The following is a 20993-nucleotide window of genomic DNA, read 5'->3' as shown; positions in this document are numbered from 1 at the left end:
TGAAAATCTGCTTGCTGGATTAGCCTATGAGCCCCAGCTAAGCAAGAACGGAAAAACCACCCAAAAAAAGCAAGAGCAAAAAAGGGCAACACCTGCCACACAGTCACAAACTATCAATGGGGTTTAGGGCAGATCAGGGTACATGGAGCAAGGGTGAGAGCAGAGAAATCTAAGTGTGAGTCTGACCAAGTGGAGAACAGACATGAGGCTATATTAGTAGGACAGAGTCTTGATAAGGATGAGCCAGGTTCCACCATGACTTTTGTTGGATATAGATGGGTCAGGATGTGCCTATGGTTTTAACGCTCAGTTCCAGAAAAAAATCCCATCAAAATCACCTTCAGGCCCCCTCTGGAAAAATCCCTTACTCAAAAATCCAAACCAGTATCTGCTTTGAGTAAAAACACCCCAGCCAATGTTCCTGTGAAGAGAAACAAGGTACAAAAGAAGATATAGGATTGATGGTTCGGGGCACATGGGTCGTTCAGCAGCAGTGTGTTGAGGGCAACAGCTGCAGTGCCGGTACCAGCCCTGAATCTCCACAGAAAAGCAAAGGACTAACACATCTGGCAGGAGGAGTCTCAATACCCACAGTGCAGAGATCCTTTGGAGAAATGCTGCTTCTCTTGGATACTAGCTCTGCCAGCTAGGCTGCTAGCAGAATTCAGTGCTGTCCAACCACTCACACACATGCCGAGCAGAAAGGCTTCCTCTCTTTACAAGAGTAGGCAGTGATGCTCAGCATGCCCAGGACACAAGCCTGGAGCACTGACACATTAGTAGGACAGTCATGGACAGCTGACCTCCTCAGAGCGTTTGCAAGGCCTCAGCTGGACTGAAAAAAATTGGTGTGCCTCACTAAAATACACTCAACAACGGAAGCGATGAGTTCATACGAGAACGCTGCCTACTACAACAGAAGTACCTCGGGCACAAATGGGTTTTAATTAACGTCCGTACACACGCACGGAGCCAAGCCATACCTAAATTTTACAGCAGTACACAGAAACTAAGACAAGGCACTTATGTACATGTCAGAGGATCTCTAAATCAGCTTTTGGTTCTCAAACATGCCCTTGTAAGAGTAACTTGACAGAAGTATATGGTCACTGCTAACTGTTAGATGCAATAGGTAGATTCTTTTTCTCCTTAAATATAATTTGCGAAATCATTGTGATTGTTTAACAAAAACATACGCTTTCACAAATCCCTGTCAAACCCCAAAACTACAATGAAAGTAGAAACCATAAACAGACAGAAAGATACATTCAGTTTACATTCAGAAACGTATTTCAAACGGAAGAGTGCAATATTCTTATTTTTCGTCTGTCACTATTAGCATGCAGTAAGTCATAGAATCAGATAATCTGCATCAGTTTGTGTTTAACTTAACAATACCAACATTTTTACCACAAAAAGTTGCAAAAACAGTAAGTTCCATCAAGCACATCTCACAATAATAAGCTTTGTAATTTTCCACAGGAAAATGCTTTTCAGGAAAGCAGGAGGGGAAGAAGGAAGAAGGAATACAGTTAGAAACTTATTATTTCAACCTTTCCAACCAAAATAAATCCCTTCAGTGTAGCTAAGTGGGTTCTACAAGTAGTAAAGGGACCTTTTGATGTCTACACAAAAGCAAGAAGTCCCTCATCCTGAATGGATCGATAAATGTGAATTGCACATAATATATAACAAAGTATGGCTCTGCCTTAAGTTTCTTCTTTGTATGTCACAGAAGTGACTTAATATCTGGACTTGTTTATGGCAGAAAGTCTAGTTCTAGCTAAATATCTTGTTTTTCTTACATTAAGGAAAAAAAAAAAAAAAGAGAAACTGAGTGACATTAGATATATAAAACCTTGGCTACCCATTCATACTGTGGAACTGTAGAGAGATATTTACATTAACTTCTCGATTTATGAAATGGAGGAGATGGCATTAACTCTTTCACATAGGCAGTTAATCCTCAAATCCATCTGTTTGATGGGTCTTTGAGTTCAACAGATTTAACAAAAGCAAAGAAAGAAACAAGAAAACATTACGCAGCGTGACCAAGAATCCTCTGCCTCTCAGTCACAAACTGACAAATTTGTAGCTACAATTACAGTCTGAGTTCCATGTCATTATTGCAACATTTCTCTAGATAAACCTTCCCAAAAAGAAGAGGCTTTAGATCACCTGTGTCTAATAAAATAGGCAAGCAGAATTAATATAAAAATACGAACCTTTTAGCTGTCACCATACATCCTGAACCAAAACCAGGAGGCAGATGAACATTTCTTTTTGTTCTGCAATTAGTTTTTAATAATATGTGATATGCTCTGACCTGGTAAAGCTCCTACTTCTCCTTATTGGTTGATCCCCAAACTCTATAAGCTGAAGGAATGACAAAATTTGCCGTATTTCTACATGCATTACAGTGTGAGTCACAGTTAAACCATGCTCAGAATGAAGCATTCCTTGTAGGTGGTGTGGAAACAGCTAATGTGGTGAAAAGCTGTTATGCTAAAATGATCAACCACCAATTCTATTAGATATTATACGCCATCAGTGTATATCAGACTTTTTGACATGTTTCGGTGGCACATAACTTCTGTGAAGGCACCACCTACCCTGGGAATTGATTATTAACTTTAATCCATTTTTAAACTCTCAAAACAACATTTAGAAAATGTCTTCTTGGACCTTTCCATGATGCCAGTGGCCAGATCTTTACAGGGGCTGCACAACTAAGAACACCCTGCTAACCCAGGAGGTGATAAGGCACTGATGTAACCACTCTTCAAACTGGCTATAACTCATTACGAAGTATTCCCCAAGCCCGGCAACTGCTGCACCAGAGCTTAGCACGGAATAAAAGTGAGACACTGATGCCAAAGCTCTGCAACCAACATGGCTTTAGCCTCTTGCTGAAAGACAAAATATTTGGGGTTGCTAAAGACTGCTTGAAAGCCCCAGAATAAACCATCTCATATCATCATCATGGTCCAAGCACCACTAAAAGCATTCCATCGTTCTTACTTTTTCCAGTCAAAACCAAATGCAGTCGGCACCTAAAATGTTCTTCCTTTGCTCCCAGAGCCAAAATGCCAAAAATGCTGTTTAAAGCTGGCTTAATCTCTACTCCAAGAAGAAGGGACCAATTGCTCCATCTTTTTGTTACAAGCCATGCAGTGGTATGGAATCCACAACCACCAAGTCTCACATTATTAAAAAAAAAAAAAAAAAAATGGAAACAAACCCTCCAAGGAAGAGTGACTTCTGACCCAAAATTTCCCAGAGTGGCCCTAAGCGCTCATCAGAAGAGGCACGCATAAAGAGCAGTGAATTAACAACATGCCTTAAGTATAATGCAACATAATTTCAGTTGTTTCTTAAAATAATCAGGCTCCAATATCACGTGAAAAATCCAAGAAGCATATCTGCAGTGACATTCCATACTTTCCAGGAGAAAGAGGAGGCAAGTGGAGGAGACTGGACAAAGAGGTAGGTACTAAGCCTTTGCATCGGCCTCTTGTTGCCCACGTGTTGTGCGCTCACACTTACCTGACCGAGGGCAGGGAGTGTTGCGTACGCCAGGGGCTGATTTATCATGCCTTTCTGCTTCATGATGAGCATGCGTTTCTGCTCCTCGCTCAGGTGTGCCATCTGAGCCGGCATCTGCGTCTGCTGGGACTGCTGCTGATGGATGTATGGCATCATGGGGTTCTTCCCGGGATTTGCCATGGGTGGGGTCATCCTCTGGCTCAGCTCAGTATTGAAATGGGTCAGAGGTTTGGTGTTGCCATAAGAAAGCATATTGGGCTGTTTGCTCAAGGAGTTTGTGACCAAATTATTTGGCTGCTGATTGATCATGTTCATGTGATTTTGAGGGAGGTAGTTATTAACTGTGGTCTTCTGGGGATTGTTTGCCATAGGAGGCACTATCGGGTTTTGGTTGTTAAAGGCTTGGGAATACATCATTGGACTATTTGGTTTGTCTGCACTGAAGGCTCCTCCGTAGGGACTGGATGGAGGCCCCACCGGTGACCAGCTTGAGGGCTGGTTCGGATGCTGTTGCTGCTTCTGCTGCATGAGCTTGGCTCTTTGCTGCTGCTGGGCTGCCATCTGCTTGAGCTGCTCAGCTGGCGACAGGTCAGCGCTCGGCAGGCTCACCGGCCCAGGCCCCGACCCCGCCACGGCCGATGCCGGGTTCATCAGGAAGCCGTTTCCAGAGCGCGCCTGCGACTGTCCGGGAGTGTGGGCCTGGCTGGGAGTCTGAGGGGACTGGACAACACAGTTTGCCGGTGATCCAGCAGCCACCGGGGCCGGCGGGGCGCTGGATGCAGAAGCAATGCTGGAGCCGGTGGAGGTGTTGGAAAATGGAGGACCGGAAGAAGATGGTCTGACCTGGGGAGACCCTAAGGGGACATGAGCGAATGGAGAATGGGATGGATCGCTTTTTACGCTTGCGCTCTCCTGAGTCTCTGTGGCGGGCCTGGGAAATTCGGGCTCCTTCTTCTCTTCAAAGTCTTCATTGAACAAATCCTGTATATCATCTTCCGGGACGGTGTTCGCTAGCTCGTCTATGAGCTCCTGCCACTCCTGATCATTTAGGTTAATGTCTGAGAAGAGCTTGTTCTGATTCGAAAGAGATGTTTCAGAAGTGTCTATGCAGTTGGAGTCATCCAAAGGCTCTTGCTTTAGTTCCTTGCTCTGCAGGATGTTAAAACTATCATCCAGCTCATTGCAGCCATTGACAGGGAGCTTTATCTCAGAAAGCCCACCATTTTCACCCAAGTCTTCTAGACCACTCCTGTGAGTTCCACTGTTCTGCAGGGGCAGGGGAGCTTTCATGTCAAGCTGGTGAAGAGGAGAAACAGCAGGCAAAGGCAAATTAATGGGCAAGCTGTTGATTGCCTCAATGCCTGGCACATCCTTTCGGGTCCGCTTGCTGGTTGGAGAAAAGTTCCCATCACAAACTCCATTCTGCTGCTCTCCATTGAGAGGTGAACGTGCGCCTTCCAACTTCCTTTTGACTGTCTCTTGAAGCTTAAAGAAAACAAGAGGAAAGAAAAAAATTAACTATTTGCAGATGCAAAAGCACTGTGACAAGATACTCCTCATCAAGCCAATGACAGTAAGTTTTAAAACTGATTAGGAAGTTTCTCTGATTTCATTCTTATGCCTTGATCAACTTGAAAACACAGTCTAAAAACCCCCAAACAAAGAAACACCTCTCCCTGTTCCCAACAAAACCTTCCCTTGACTAGGAAATTAGAACTGTAAAATATGGCTGTGCTTTCCAAGCTGAGTTTGTGCTAACTTCAAAGAAATTTAGGGAGCAAGTTGACAGATTCAACATTTTAGTGCCTAATACAGTGATCAGATTTAAACAGTGTGCCTAACACAGTGAGGAGTCTAAAACTGGAACAAAAAAAAAAAGAAAAGAGGAATCACTAAAATTTACTACTCACTCTGAAATTTTTTGTTGGAAGTTTCTAGAAGCTTCTTAAAAAAATAACTGCAATATAATTGATTGACTACTTATATTGAAACGTGTGAAAAAAAGAAAATTAACATAATTTCATTTGAATAGCCCTGAGTTCTTGGCTAACATATTGAGAATCCCTTTTAAGGGAGAAAAAAAATATATATCCACCCTAGAAAATAGAAGGCACTTCACATAACGTTAACTCAATCAAATAATGAAAAAAAAAAAGGAAATCAGCTGTGTGCTAGGAGCTAACATAAAACATAAATAGCTAACAGAAATAATAGCAAGACAAGTCTACGGAAAAGCAAATAAATTGGAATAAAAGAATTTTATAAAAAAAGTGTATTAACATCAGCTCTAAGTCAGGTTATAGAAGCATAGCAAAGAACTGTAGCAAGCAACAGTACTCCCCACTCACACCCAGGCTGAGTCCTTTACTTATGTACGAGGCTAAAAAAAGCATCTCTCTTCAGCTAAGGCAAAAAACAATAGCGGGGAGGGGAGGAAGCAGAGAGGTCACAGCTCTAGCAAACGCCTTCAGGACACACTCGCATCCTTGATACTAGAACAATAGAAGACAAAATACTGAAAGATTTTATCAGTTTTTAAAGTATTCTTACTGGTAGGAAAGTCCCAGATATGCAGCTCCCACCCCTTCCCTAACCTAGAGGTCCTCAACCTTCTTTCTTCTCACAATCCAGATCCCATTTATTTCTCCCATCCCAGAGGGCTGGTTCCCCTTTCATCCCATGTGTAAGACCGGCAAGCAAATCGGTATCTTGCCCAGGTTTTGGAGGGAGTGGTTCTGGGAAGGCTGTGCCCTTCTCCTGCCCCTCAGGCCAGCCTGGCCTCTTTCAGCACACAATGCAGAGGGATGTGGCCAGCACAGGCATTGCTGCAGCCACAGCTGAGCGTGCATGGCACGCCAGGCTACTGGCGAGGCTGCTCTTTGGCAGAGAACCAAGCAGAAAGGCAAGGCCGTGAGTCTAAGCAGACCATCAATTCCTTGATTGGCACTGGAGCAATGTGGGAAAATAATTAACATGTGAATAAGAGTCCCCCGTGGGTCACTGTTGGCATAAGTGACCCAGACTCTGCTGCCTGTTCCGCCTTGCACAAAGCCAGCGTGTGCCAAGCTTCCCGCAGGCAGAATTCCTCCACCCTCGTGGCTCCTGTGGTGCCACACAGAACAGCTGCTCCGTAACCACAGCCTCTGCCACACGGCTGGTCTCCTCCTCTGCCGTCTGGTCTTAAAACCCTGAGTTGGAGAGTTGTGGATTTTCATTTTGGAGATGAGAAAACTCTGGGCGGACCTTTATAGCACCTTCCAGCACCCAAAGGGCCTATGAGAGAGCTGGAGAAGGACTTTCTATAAGTGATAGGACAAGGAGTAATGGCTTCAAACTGGCAGAGGGTGGGTTTAGATTAGATATTAGGAAGAAATTCTTCCCTTTGAGGATGGTGAGATGCTGGCACAAGTTGCCCAGACAAGCAGTAGATGCTCCATCCCTGGAAGTGTTCAAAGCCAAGCTGGATGAGGCTCTGAGCAACCTGGTTTAAGTGGAAGGTGTCCCTGCCCAGGGCAAATGGTTTGGAATGAGATGATTTTTAAGGTCCCTTCCAACATTCTGTGAATTTACGCCTGTGCAGCTCTGTAGCAGCTGTCCAGGCCCTGAGTCTCTCCCCTCCCCAGTTTCTGGAGATGAAAGAACAGCATGGCCAGTGGTTGGCACCAAGAAGCTCCTCTCCCTGTGTCGCAGCCTGTGATGGGGAACTAGCCTGCAGCAATGTGGGGGCTGAGAAGGCTGTGAGCATGTTTTGGGCCTCCCTATCAAATCCCTGTCGCTGCATTACCACTCCTCTCCCAAATGCAGCAGCTCTCGTCCCCATGAACTCCACAGATGCAGGTGGGAAAGCAAACTGTGCCACTCTCCCTAGATTAAAACCTGGCATAGTCAGGTTTGGCAGCCATGGTCTGCAGGAACTCACCAGGCTGCAGAGCACGGGGACCTGCAGGAGAGCATCACCTTCTCATCTCCCCGGAAGCAGAGCTCTGCTAGCAAGAGGTGCTTGCCCAGAGGTGGCAATTGCCTCAATCTGTGCCAGTCAGCAGCCATGTGGAAAGGAAGTCCAGGACTAGTGTGAAGGACCAAAATCAGATCTCACAAGGGGACTCATGGTACGGGTCTCACCTCTGCTGCCTCCCTCCCCTAAAAACCCGTGTAAAGCTGAACACCGGTGTGCGGCATTACAGCTCCCCGCTGCTTTTTGAGTTGTGGATCTGCCGTGCTGCAGAATCCTACAGCTGAGTTGGCTCCACTCATCTTTATAAAGCCCTGGATCGGGCCCTGGACACAGGAAAGGATGGTACAGATGTGGTAATGGCACCGCTTCACAAGTACAACAGCACAGCTCCAGGGCAAGAAAAGAGCTGGCCTCAAGTGCAGGTGGTCAGTTGATACAATGGGTTAAAATAGCATATTTAAATATTTCCCCTAATGGGCCACTCACACAATTTACAGCTGAAATCACGCATTTCAACTCCTAAGCCATCTCACTACAAAGTCACTATTGCCTCATCAGAAAAACATTCCCCAAACAGCAAGTGACTCACGACCAAGCTCAATGGGCATGCACAGGCAAAACCAGGATTTGACGAAAGGTTCAAAATGTCTGGTGGCCTTTACCCCAAGTCCATATTGACCAAATACTGTGCTAAAGTAAGAACAGGACCTGGTGGCAGGCTTCTCATCATGAAGTAAAGTTCCTATAAGGAAAAGACGGGAAAAAAGTTTGTCTTAATGACAAGGGAAGGAGTAGTGAGAGCGATTATCTCCTGAGGAATACAAGTCAACTGACTTCATATGTTTGAATGAATACTTTACAAAAATATTCGTAAGAGCGATACGCTTTTACATGGTTTCACACTTTCAGGTTTTGAAACATTTACTATTTTATCCTGAATCTATCACCTTATTTGTATAAGAGTGTTTACCAAAAGAATCAAAACTATCTAGTGGCAAATAACCAGCCCTAAAAATATCAGTTCCTAAAGTTTCATCATGTGGTGGAACTTGGATGCCCCCCTGTACAAATATTCAGTGACTTCAGTGAAAGTAAAAGCAGGCCCAGTATATAAATATACATAATCGTGTTTATTATGCATTACAAGAAAAAGCAGCTTGACATGGAAACTATTTTCTATCAAATATGAAACGTACAGAAGTTGAGCCTTGTTGCAAAAAGAAATTAAATTAAATCTATTCTAAGTTTTCAGAGACTTTAGGATTTGGGGGGCTAACAGAAACTAATATTTTTATTTTCTTTTTTTGCTCATTGAAAAACTGTAGGTAGACAGAAATTGAACATGAAAGGTTTGTTTGAAGGCAGCGTGCTGGGTACAACCTTTACAGGTGGGGAAGCCCTTGACCTCAAGCATTTTGGGGGAGCTGGGAGCCATAACAATAGATGCAGCTCCTTTTTTTGAGGTATAACACAGAAATATTCTTATCAAATTATTTCAATGAAAACTTTCTTTTTCATATCTTGATTTCATTCCCAATCACCATATTAACTCTTGAATCGTTTGGATATCCTACGCTGAGCATATACTGCCAAACAATTTACCACCACCAGGATTCCACAGTGTCTTAGACTAAAACCCCAGCACTCCTCCTTCCCTTTATAAACACAAACCCTGAAGTCAAACAGCATCTTTTAAAGTACCCTCCCTCTCCTTCTTAGTACAAGTACCCAGTTTGTGCATGTTTTACAGCATGCACTGTGAAGATATTAGCAGGAGCTGAGAGATTTATGTCTAGGAGCAGAAGATTGTTGACACCAAAAATAAAAATGAAAGGAAAATATCAAAATCAAAGGCAAATATTGAAATAAAGCAACCCCCTTCCAGCTTCATAAGCCCTTAGCTTCATTCACACAAAATATTTGGCTGATGACTCTCCATTTCACTACACTTTTCCACCCTAAAGCACAAGAGGGTGAAACAGTACTCTCGATATGCCTTCGGAAAAACTCCAGCTGCAGAGTGAGAAAAGGTCAAATTTTGGCAGGTTGACTTTTTAAATGACTTTCAGCTGGAGGAGAGGCGGGGGACAGAGGCTGTGCATACAAACACACAGTGACCCGAACGGTCTATCTAATCCGGCCCATCCTGAAATCCCGGGCAGAGCTCTCGGACATGCCGTGACAGACCCAACAGATAAACAGGAGTTTGTGGAGGCTGTCAGCAGGGCTTTCATCTGTGAGGAGAAGCTGCTCCGCTTCATCTCACCAGCAGCAATTCGTTTCTCAAAAGAAATGAGACGGAGGCACTGTTGTTATAGCAACAGCCGAGCCGCCCGGCAGCCCATCCTCCACCACGGAGCTGCCTTTGGGGGGCGAATGCTCCAGTCCTACACGGGGAGTGACCGGGGCTGTGGCAGATGAATATCCCCTTCATGGCTCCTTCAAAAATACAGCACAAAAACCAGAGGGAGGTGGGGAAGGCGGGAGGCTAAATTCTCTCTGACGCCCGTGGAAGCAGGACACGAATCACAGGGTAACGCAGGTCCGCTTCTCCTCTGCGACCCCTCACTTTTGCAGATAATTTTGTGTCACGGGAGGCTGATGTCACTTTTACTGATGTTTTTGTGTACCAGCTACATGTAGCCACTGACTTTCCTCTCCCTAGGGCAGCTCCAGCCACAATTCTGAGAGGTCTGGTCCGCTTGGCTCCCCAGCTCTGCTGGAATGTGCCCTGCTCGGGAGCTATCTTTGCTCCCTGTGGGAAAGCAGAGAAATTAGCCAAAGCCCAAAGTCCATCTTCCTCAGAGGACCTGCATATTTACAAAAAACAAAGGCTGTTATCTTCTCCACATGCTCTTCTGTCACTCTTTCTGTTAAAAATTGATCTTTTCAGTTCTTCATGTTGAATCAGTCTGGCCCATGACCTTCAGTTCCTTTCCATGAAATAAATTCAAGTTTTGGCCTTTCTCCATGGTTTCTACTCTCCCTCTCGCCAGCGTGTTTGCTCCTGAGTTTGTCCCTCCCTTTGTCTCCCTTCTTCTCCTAGAGCTTCTCCAGAAATACCTTGATACTTCTTGCCTCCAACAGGGAGTACTTACCATGAGCTCTGCCATACACCACCCCAATACAGCAGTCTCCAGCCTGCACCCTAAAGACTGAGTCAAGTTTGCTACTTAACTTCTTGTGCTGCACTCAAATCCTATCAACAATTTAGGAAGTGTCCCAGGGGTGGCAATGAAGTGACACTAAGCAAGTGGAATTGACATAACAGCCTCTAAGATCAGTAAGGAATAATCAACATTGCCATTTGCATGCCAGAAATTCAGCTTCCACATTTGAAAGGATTTTTTGCACACACCTTGCTGCATCACCTCTGACGCTGCCATTCAAAAGTCAGTGTTGCCTGAGGTGCAGCCACATCTTGCCACCAGTGTTTTAAGTCCATAGTGGACCCCCAGTGACGCTTGCTGCAGAGGTGGTGGGGAGCAGAGGACAGCCTTTCAAAAACCCCTGTGGGAGCTGAACTCAGACAAGCAGCCAAGCAACGTGAAGGTGAGTTACAGATCACCACTTCCCACAAATGGAAGTATTTCCTACGTCCAACCACACCCCTACTATCTTAATTCCTTCATGCTGCTGAAAGCACAGCACTGATGCCTGCTAACTTGCTGGATGAAGCCTGATGTAGCAGACTGATTTTGGAGCACAATTGCTCATTTAAAGCACATGCTGTGTTTCTCCATGCTAGGCCTGCCTGCCCAGCTCTTGTTGGCCAGGGCAATGTTTCGAATATACAGGAAATTCATGTTGTGAAATCTATCTGAAGTTGGTAAAATCTCATCCTGCCAACCTAGCCAGTAACCAGTTCTAATCTGCAGGCTCACAGAGTAACCTCTGCCTCAGGAAAGGAGTCAACCCTCTGCCCCTGACCCTGCAAAGGGCTGTGGGGTCTCTCGTCATCACCCTTGCTTTTGCCGTCAGTCACCAGACGAACAAAATACCTCCCAGTAATAGTAAAACGATGATCAAGGCACTGGGTAAACCTGCAGGAGTTGGCAGAGAGGAGAACAATCCATGTCCTCTCATTTTAGCCAGTCAGATGGGAAGAGTTGCTCTCTGAAGGGTGAGAGTAAAGAGTCGTGGTGCTTGGAAGCAAAGCTGGCAGCACAGGCTCCTTGCTAGAGCTGCCTGCCATCTGTCAGGGCCCCAGCCACCACAGGAATGGGATCACACTGGGAGATCAAGCAGAGAACAGGGAAGAAGGGTAACAAAAAAAGGCACTGCACGAGAGCAAAATAGCAACAGCACTGGGGAAGTCAAACCGGGTAAATTCTGTGACTCCACCTGCCCTCACTCAGCCGGGTAAGGATGCTGGTGTGTGCTAAAGCAGCTTGAGAAAAGCTGAGTGCAAAGGCATTGCACAGCAAGTTTAAGTGAACTTTAGAGCACAAATTATTTCATGAATGGAATGGTGTTATCGCTGTCAAAGAGCCTTCCTGCCCCAGTCTATGATCTACATGGTTTACTCCTCTTCAGATCTAATTTAACCCCGCTTTGGCCCAATGGGGTAAACACTGGCAAAGCAGTAACCTCATTGCTTTGAGAGTGCCAGCACTGCTCCATCTGTGCAAAAGTCTTAGGAAGGTGCTAAGAGCCTATAAGCTGAACTGTTGAGCTGGCAGTGCCTACTCCTGCCTCTCACACCCAGCAGCTGAACTCTGCTCTCTCTGAAGTCGTCCCTGCAGATGGCATGAGCTGCATTTTCAAGGTGCGTTATGAGGATGTGGTCAGGCAGCCTCCAATTGACTTGTCTGGGAGTTGTTCTGATAAATCTTCATGCTTTCCAATCTGCTTTGTATCTGGACAAGAAGAGAGGGCGATGATAAAATGCAGATACTGGGGATTATTAAAGCTGTGCCTCCCAAAGAACTACAAATCAGGGTAGAAAAGAAACGCAGGAGCCTCTTGTGTTTTAAACTAAGAAGCAGCAAAACAACATACACAGTGTTGTTGCACATGCACCATAACTACTCAGTAGCTCTTTAAACTGTGTATGTGACACTAGGAATGGTTTCCTGGGGAAAATCTTGTCCCAGTTCATTCTCGGATGAGCACAAGTTGTAGAAGGCTAGTGAAGTATGCTGATGGCATCCTGCCTGCCTAGCAAAGGGGAATGTGAGACTTGAAAGCATTCCTGTCCCCTGCAAAGGAGGAGCAGCTCTGTGACACAGCCTCTCCTTTCCTTGTCATTAAGGAACCCAGCAGGATGTGAGCTCTGTTCCTGACTTCAGAACTGACAGACTAAAACCTTGTCTATCTGATGTGAGGGAAAAGCCCTTCCTATGCTCAGGGCAAGCAAATTACCTTCCAGCTGCTTGCAAAATACTGCCATGGCACAATCTACATACATAATATATTACTCCAGAATATTCTCAGAGAAACTCCGAAGAAAGAGCCAGAAGAGATGGCAAAGGCATGACAGTAGTCCCCTGATGATACCGTAGATTTCCATGGACTATGAGCTTCTATTGGATCCCTTTTACTACCAAAGCCTGTCTAGTGCATGATCTCTAGAAGACAGATAGCAAGCTGACAGAAGGCTGGACTCAGAAATGGCACGGTTGTCCTCCATTCATATCTCTGGTGTTAACTCCCAGCACACGTCACCCCATGGCAACATAGCTACTTACTCCATAGCTGCATGAAGCAGCACCTTCCAATTCCTCAAATCAGTGTGGGATAAGTCATTTCTGGGATTCTTCCACATGCCTAAGTTCAAGTTCATGCTTTTTGAAGCAAAGTGTTTCATGCAATTGGAAAAGGAAGGAAATGAGACACACAAAGTCTATACACTGTACCTGCTCGAGCCCACACATTTCAGTCACCCTCTTGGGGTAACACCGTAAATGAAACTTCCACTTGAAAATAATTTACATATCAAATTAACAGATTTCAACAGCTAATACATTAAAAGAAAAATCTCGTGAATCAGTCATACTGCGCTGCAAACAAAATTTAGCCTCCTCTTCCCCATCTGCACCCTGTGCCTGAATGGGCAGTGTGGCTGAGGACACGGGTCAGCTGAAGATTCCTCTGCAAGGACAAATACCTTTAAGGGAATGCAGGTTATCTAAGTACAGCGTGAACAATTAATGATACAGTAAGCATTGCAAAGGAGACCCAAGTATGGAGGAAGGAGAGAGAAATGAATGTTTTGCATGGTAATTAATTCTCATATTTTTTTCTACATTTTAATTGTTTGCATAGTAATGAGACATGTCTTTTGGGGAAAGGGAAAAAAAATCCAACATGGGACAGATGAGTTTGGAAAGAAGTTTGTGCTAAGCTACTGGCCATTTAAAAAAATAAATAATAAAATCCCAAAATAGAAAAGATGTCAGAGACAGCTTTTTCCTTCAGTCAAACAATTCCCTGATCAGCACAATCAGCTTGATCCATCTCTAGGGAAGAAGAGCAATGCAGGAACTGGTTGTTCATCTTGACTTTGCATATCTCTTCAAAAGAACACAGGCAGCAGCAGTTTTGAAAGGCTCCTGGATAAAACCCATGGCTCAATCCTGAGAGGTGCTGGAGCCCTCAGATTACAGAACTATGGGAAGGTCTGGATCTGAAGGGACCTTAAAGAGTATCCCATGGGCGGGAATAACATCCCAGACCAGGTTGTTTAGGGCCCCCATCCAGCCTGGCCTTGAACACACCCAGAGTGAACCTCATTAAGTTCACGAGGAATTAGGGATGCATTGATAAGGTCATTTCTTCTGCATCCAAATTTCTTCAGAGATAGACACTATGTCTGATGGAACAACTCCTCTTTGCATTTGTTTTTTGGGAAAAAAAAAAAAGGCAACAAAAAAAGCAGGATCACTGAAGATCTGTGATGACTCAAGGAATCAAAGGACTGTATGGGATGCCCCAGATACATTCTATATTATTCTAAGCACAGTTTGGGAGCTGTTTGCCATGGGCTAAAGGCCAGAGAGCCCTGAACAGAAGATTTGCCCTAAATATGGCCAAGTAAACCATACAAACTTTAGCTCTTTGCGGCCTCAGTACCTTCACCTCAGGCTGACCTCAGGTCACACAAAGGCACACAGCACAACTAATGGAAAAGCACGTCTGGTCTCCCAGCTCCCAGCAATTACCAGAGTCACAGCCTCACAAGGCTGGACCTGCTGTGTGCCGTGAACTGCAAACGTACTATTTAAGTCTACTGATGAAGTGTAAAGAAATAGATTTTAAGCAAATGAAGGCCCTGATTCAGCACAATTTTTAGCACGTGGTTCACCTTGAGTACATTAAGCAACCAAAAATACAAAGAATGGTTTATGCAACGAATGACAACATCAGACCAAGAGCTTTGCTCAGGTCTTACCTTTATTTCATCCACAGCAGCTGTCTCCATCCCAGGATAAACCTCCTCCTCTCTCCCATCCTACTCTGAGTATACATACACAGTGTTGAACTCATGGCAGCAACGGCAGGAAGATTCCCAAATCCCAGAGGTGTGTAAGGCTTTGAGATCTCTCCACACAAACCAAAAAGATTGCCAGGAGAAAGGTGGGCAGTGTTCTGCCAAAGAGGTCACATTCCCAGTTACTTGTGGCCATGCACCACGTTACAACCAGGCACTTTAACCTATTTGTGTATTTTGAAAACAGCCTTCCAAGGGAAGGAATTGCAACACATAATGCTATAGATGTCTGTACATTTCCAGTGTACACAACACAGGTGGGTTTTTTTACTTTTTTCCTTTTGCTGTCAAAAAAAAAATTCCCTGTTTTTTTTTTTTTCCACACAAGCACATGTAATCACTGCCTATGATACTCACATGGGTTTTAATTTCAACACTCTATGCATGCTAAGCATATATTAGCAGCTAATTAAAATTAAATTTAGACTTCAAGTCCCATTTACCACTGAAAGTTTGTGCCCTTAACAGTGCTAAATAAGTGCAAGGCAATAAAGCACTTGTAGGTAAAGACCAAGTCACAGAGAACACTAGTGTTCTTTCCTAAACCCCTTGAAACACTAGACATCATAATTTGTTCTTAGATAAGCCATAGAAATGCCTTATAAACCAGTGTGAATTCATACAATGGACTTCTACTAATCTTATTTTTCTTTTTAAAGGACTTCTTCCTTCCCTCCCTTTTCTCCTGTTGTAGGAATGATAGGCCACCTAGTACTAAGCACTTTTAATTTGTTAGTCTGGAGACACAGTTCTCTTGGTCTGCTACCAGAATTATGTGGATTTTGGTCTCAGAGAAAAACATAGGTGAGATGAATCTAAAAAGAGAAACAAACCTGAGTGTCAACCCCCCTCCCCATCACTTAAATGTTGTCATTCAGATGCAAACATAGATTATACCTCTAAATTTCACAATTTCACTTCAGAAAACAAAGCAGGGAGCTGCCTAAAGCTGTATATTAAGTCAGTGGCAGAGTTAGAATTGGACCCAAATCTCCCAAATCCTCCCAAATCCTGTCTCCAGCCAATGGGAATACAAAATATACCTTGTCAGATCAATGTGCTTTTATGTCTCCTTTTTTTTTTTCTTATCTAGGAAAAAGAAGAGGTGTGCACAGGGGGCTATGAACAGGACATGGAGTCTGGAAACTCTTGCAGGCGCCCTAAGAAAGGTGCAGGCAAAACCAGGTGAAGTAATTTCTGTCTATGTGGATTGGGGTTTTCCCCCAGTTTTATTTCCAGAGGCTTCAGTTTTGATCCACTAAACTCTAAGAAGATAAGCTTGAAATCTTTATAGTTTGGCCCACAATAATGACACTACATTTAATGTTGGAAAAAGTGTTACTTTCTTGCCTTGCCAAGGGAAAGAAGGTTGTGCAGCTCCAAGTTCCTGCTTAGTAACTAACTTAACGTGTTCCACCACTTCTGGGTTGTTTAAGAGAGGCAAGGAGAAGGGGAGAGCGAGCAGGAGGAGCTTCAGTTTAAATCCCAGGTGAAGAGTAAGTAGTGTTACATCCACAATGGTCTAAGCAAAGTCTATAGAGGGTGGGGGGAAAAAAGCATTTTTAATTCGACACACTGAGAACCACAGACAAGCTTTGGGGTAAGCAAGCACTTCCTTCTTCTTTAATGGCATTTGTAGTAGCCTTAGTAACAACTGTAATAATGAGCAAACTTGCTGAAGAGATTCTATAAAATCACATAGATACTGGGCATATAGGACTGTGTGCAAATCTGCTGCGTGATGCAGTTTCCCATAGTACAAAATTTGTTTTTAAAGGAAATTACATGGGCAGCAGGTTGAGGTTTTTCCTAGGGCTATTTACAAAGCTCCTTTATTTTTCCTCCTTTCTTCTAAGCTTTTCAAAACAGTCAAATGACAATAAAAGCCTGGCAATTAGCATATTTCAGAATTACAGTCAGGGCCCAGCTTTAAAATGCACAGCTGCCTGAGACTGACTTTTTCTCAATGCCAGGTGGATGATGTGAGACCAAGAACACCCTTGAATAGTGTGGGCCCTCATGGCTGTAGGATTTGCAGGGGACCGTGATTTCATTGTGTCTGGGGACAGAAGTCATTACTATCTTTTTTTTTTTTTTTTTCTAAACCCAAAAGCTTTCTGATATTGCCAAACTCCAAATTCAGACCTGCAATAATCATATTAGAAACATTCAACACTGCAGACGCAGAGGATTTTCATTACTCATCAGTAAAGAAGTGACAGCCTTCTCCTCTCCCTGCTAATGAGAAAGGACTGCAATGCCTGGAACTAAAGCAGATATTTTTCCCATTGAGCGCTCCCAATGTCTCTCTACAGACAGCGTAACCTACCCAATGAAGTTTTCTCTGTCCAGGGCATGGAAATGTTACCAGAGAACTATTAAGCGGGCCCTGGGTAAAAGGCTCCCTAAGAAGCTGCGGAGGAACACAACAAGGCACAGCACCCCTCCTGGGAGTGCCATCTCTCTCCAGGTAGCTACTGTGGAGCGGAGGTTCAAACCACAAGGATTCAGACTAAACCACAGAACTGCAGAGATTCTCCTCTTGGTCCCAGCACAGCAGGGCTGCAGACAGCCTGTGTGCTCTGGCATCCCCGGCTCCAACCTCTCCTAGTAAAGGCACACATGTAGGAGTCTTCCCTGGGGATAAAGCTGCTCTCCTGCTGCTGCCTAAGAGCTACAACTGGTGCCTGCCTGCTCAGCTTTCCCAGTGCTGTGCTGGAGCCATGGAGCTCTCCCCAGGGTGGCAGCAGCGATCGGAGGAAGCTGCCACAATCGAGTGGCAAGGTGCCGTCGCGGAAATGCGCAGCGAGGTGAGGCTGCGGGGAGCTGGGTGTGAAATGTGCATCGGGCAGGTGGGAAACGTTTGCTCCCCCCTTGCACGGTCCCATCTTTTTTTCCCTTTCCTGTCCCAGTTCAGATCTCACAGCCTCGTGGCGCGAGCCTTCTGCGGCCTCAAGTTTTGTGGCTGCAGAGGGCAAGGCAGCCTTAGGACATGAGCGTTCCCTGCTTGCCTGGTGCACGCTCATACTCTGCAAACAGCCTCTCCCCACCTTTCTGACTGCTTGCTTTCCAGCTCTGCTGGTGTTTGCGGTCTTGGATAAAACCATGAGAAAAACTGACCTCATTACCAGTTTCCTCAAAAGCTGACTTGGAGTGGGGCATCATCTCCTCCAGCAATTTTCAAACTCACATGAAAAACATGATAGAAGACAAAAGCCTGGGGTTGCTCCAGGAATTCCCTCTACCACGGATGAGAGGAATGTGCATAACGTGTCCCCTGTAAGCAGCGCAAACAAGAAGCTTCTGCTACAGCTCTTCTCTTGGCTTTCCTCCTCTCACTCCACTCTTCAGGAACAAGAAGAAACCTTCGTCACATATGCAGGGGGCTGCAAAAGCAAACTGTGTACAGATGGGCTCAGGAAGAGGTTTTTAGACCTGGGATAGCTGGAAGATGTGCCAGGGAAGGCTGACTGTGGGCCTGCTGTGTTTCTTACACTCTGCTTGCTCACTGAGAGGACGCTGGGCTAAATGCCCCTTTGAGATCACCCAGTACAGCTGTTCCTGTACCCACGGTGTTTGCAGAAGAAATGCTACTTAGAAGATCCTTACTGAAATAAATCAAACAGAGCCCTCCCTCTACCAGATTTTCAAAGTTCTTGTTATGAAGCATTTTGATGATAGCACATGACTTTGCAAAGCAGGAGCTATACAATGCAATGCGGTAGAAACTCACTTCCAGTAGCCCCAAAATAAAGAGGAATTGGTGCAAAATAACAACCTTAAAGCAATCCCTTTCTTTACTACTTTTTGAACATGGACTGAATGCCAGATTGTGGTCATCTGATCAGAAGACAACCAAGAGACCGTGCTTTTCTCTTCTTCCCCTGCTCATCCCCCACCTCTACCCAAAACGTGCAGCTCCAACGCAATCAAAACCTACCTATCTGATTTTGGATTTTGAAAGACTGTTATTAGGATTTGGAAGAAGGAGGAACTGCGATAACTACCACACCAAACATAAGGCGGCATAACTAAGCAATTTTAGCTGTTGGGATCCCAACATCCTTTGTAAAGAGAACTCCTCTCACTAATATCCGGTGCATAAAATGTAATTAAGGGCTATTTTTTATATATCTAATGAGTTTCTATTTCACGTGGAAAGTGAAAGGCATCAGTAAGAGCCACAGACGAGAGAGCCTTGAGGCCAAAATCTTCAGTGTGCTGAGGCCCCTGATACAAATGATGATGTCCTGTCTAAAAATTAGCTTTTGCTGGAGAACAGACGAGTGACATCATAGATAAAAAGTCACAGAACTGATAAAAGTCACTTAAGAAAATGTGAATTGTCATGATACTCAAAGTGCATTTTCCCTGCCTTGTATGTGTAATGGGATCCTCTCTGAAAATGAAATCTAACAGAATTTAATTAAACAATAAACTCATTAATTCTTTTAAAATACAGAAGAATAAATATATGGAGATCCTAGGAAGACAAAGAGACTATTTTTTCTTGCTCCTAGCTTTTCTTACTTTTCACATATGATGCTGTGACTCAAATTATCTCCACATAAATTCTGAATATAAAAAGATCACCAAATTAATTTTTTAATAGGGAAGGGGGAAAAAAATTCAGCCTCGTTGTCAGAACTTGAACTCCATTCCTCAGAATGATTAGTTTGGCCACTGGAGGGCTCCAATATTGTTTCATAAAAGCAAAAGTTTACTAGGAAGAATAAACACATAACAAATAGCCTGGGCAATAAAGTTCAAACATAATAAGCAGTCTGAACCAAGACCTATGGGCTTGCACGCCTTTCGTAAGGGTCAGGATTAATTTAACTGTTGCTTTGCTCTTGTAGCATAAAAGGATTTGAAGAAGAAGGATTTTCTTGCAGTTTGGCTATACACATCTCCTCCAGTTCACCACCTATTCACATGGGTTTTGTACACAATCGTAGATGAGTGGATGTCTGCAGGAAAGCAAAACCCACATGTTTTCTTGGGACATGCTAGGAAAACACTTCTTCATGGAAGCTCAGTGCTGCAGAGTACAAAAGAAGCACATTCTTTGTCCCTCTCATGACTCCAGTCTTCCCAATGAAAGTTTAGCAACCCAGCAACTGGGAGCACAGCGGGGGGGTGTTCCCACTACATAAAGTCCTTGACTGCTCTTCTTTAGATAAGCCATTGCTGGGAGCTGCTTTTTATTTTTTAAGAGGATTTATATGTTCAGGTACAGAAAGTCAAGGAAAAACTGGCTCTAAAACTAATGGGTCTTTTCCCAGTAAAGTGGCAGTGAAGATCTTATCAGAAAAATGTTATGTGGTCCTGCAGAAGCAAGAACAGGCACTGATGTCAGTTGATAAGCTAATGACTGCAGCTTATCAGCTGATAAGCTAATGACTGCAGTGCTCCAGTTAAGGATAAAACAAAAGCTATTTCAGTAAAGGAGCATGAGAAAAAGTATTTTGGACATCATTCTGCCTAAAAACTTATGGGCAGGGAAAAAGAAAAGTCTAAGTACCCTCTGGACTCCCCAGTCCTTCCAGCTGGGGAGGATGGTGGGCTGAGATGGGCTGAATGTTGGAAGTTTCACGCCGAGCCAAACTTTACAACTGACTTAAGCAGCGCTGAAAATAAAGGAGGTTAAGTGGAAACATTGAAAGATGCTGGTGGGTACTATGATAAGCCCAGCTGAGCACTGTTCTTGTTTGATGAAACGCGCTGTATTGGGCTGATGCACAAAACATCATGGTTTGCTGGCGCACAATATTTTTTTCTGCTTCTTCAACGTAAAAGAAAAAAGAAAGAAAAAAAAAAGAGAAAGAAAAAGAAAAAAGAAGAAAAAAAAGCTTGCTTAAAATATCCCTGCTGCTCTCCTGTAGGCCCTTCCTATCCAGCACATCACACATTAATGCCAATCTTCTGGGAGACTGCAATTCGAACATAATGAGATATTAATGAGCTTTGCACATGTCCCCAGTCGCAAGCGTTCCCCCC

At 44.2% G+C, this 20993-nt stretch overlaps 1 protein-coding gene across 6 annotated transcripts in view; it reads right to left on the bottom strand.

Moving 5' to 3' along the window:
• Positions 1 to 20993, bottom strand: part of MAML3 (mastermind like transcriptional coactivator 3) — a 232396-nt gene that overhangs the window by 76446 nt on the left and 134957 nt on the right. For 5 of the 6 annotated variants that reach the window (XM_040064986.1, XM_040064987.1, XM_058420704.1 and 2 more), the window contains one exon: positions 3547 to 5031. In XM_040064986.1, coding sequence (XP_039920920.1) covers positions 3547 to 5031 — 1485 coding nt within the window. Of the gene's footprint in view, positions 1 to 3546; positions 5032 to 8209; positions 8244 to 20993 lie in introns of all 6 variants that reach the window. The other variant, XM_040064989.1, reaches the window with a different exon arrangement.

Source organism: Hirundo rustica, chromosome 5 (genome assembly GCF_015227805.2).
Source record: "Hirundo rustica isolate bHirRus1 chromosome 5, bHirRus1.pri.v3, whole genome shotgun sequence".
Taxonomy (NCBI): domain Eukaryota; kingdom Metazoa; phylum Chordata; class Aves; order Passeriformes; family Hirundinidae; genus Hirundo; species Hirundo rustica.
The sequence above is the reverse complement of the archived record's forward strand: the minus strand, read 5'-3'. Positions and strand labels throughout refer to the sequence as shown.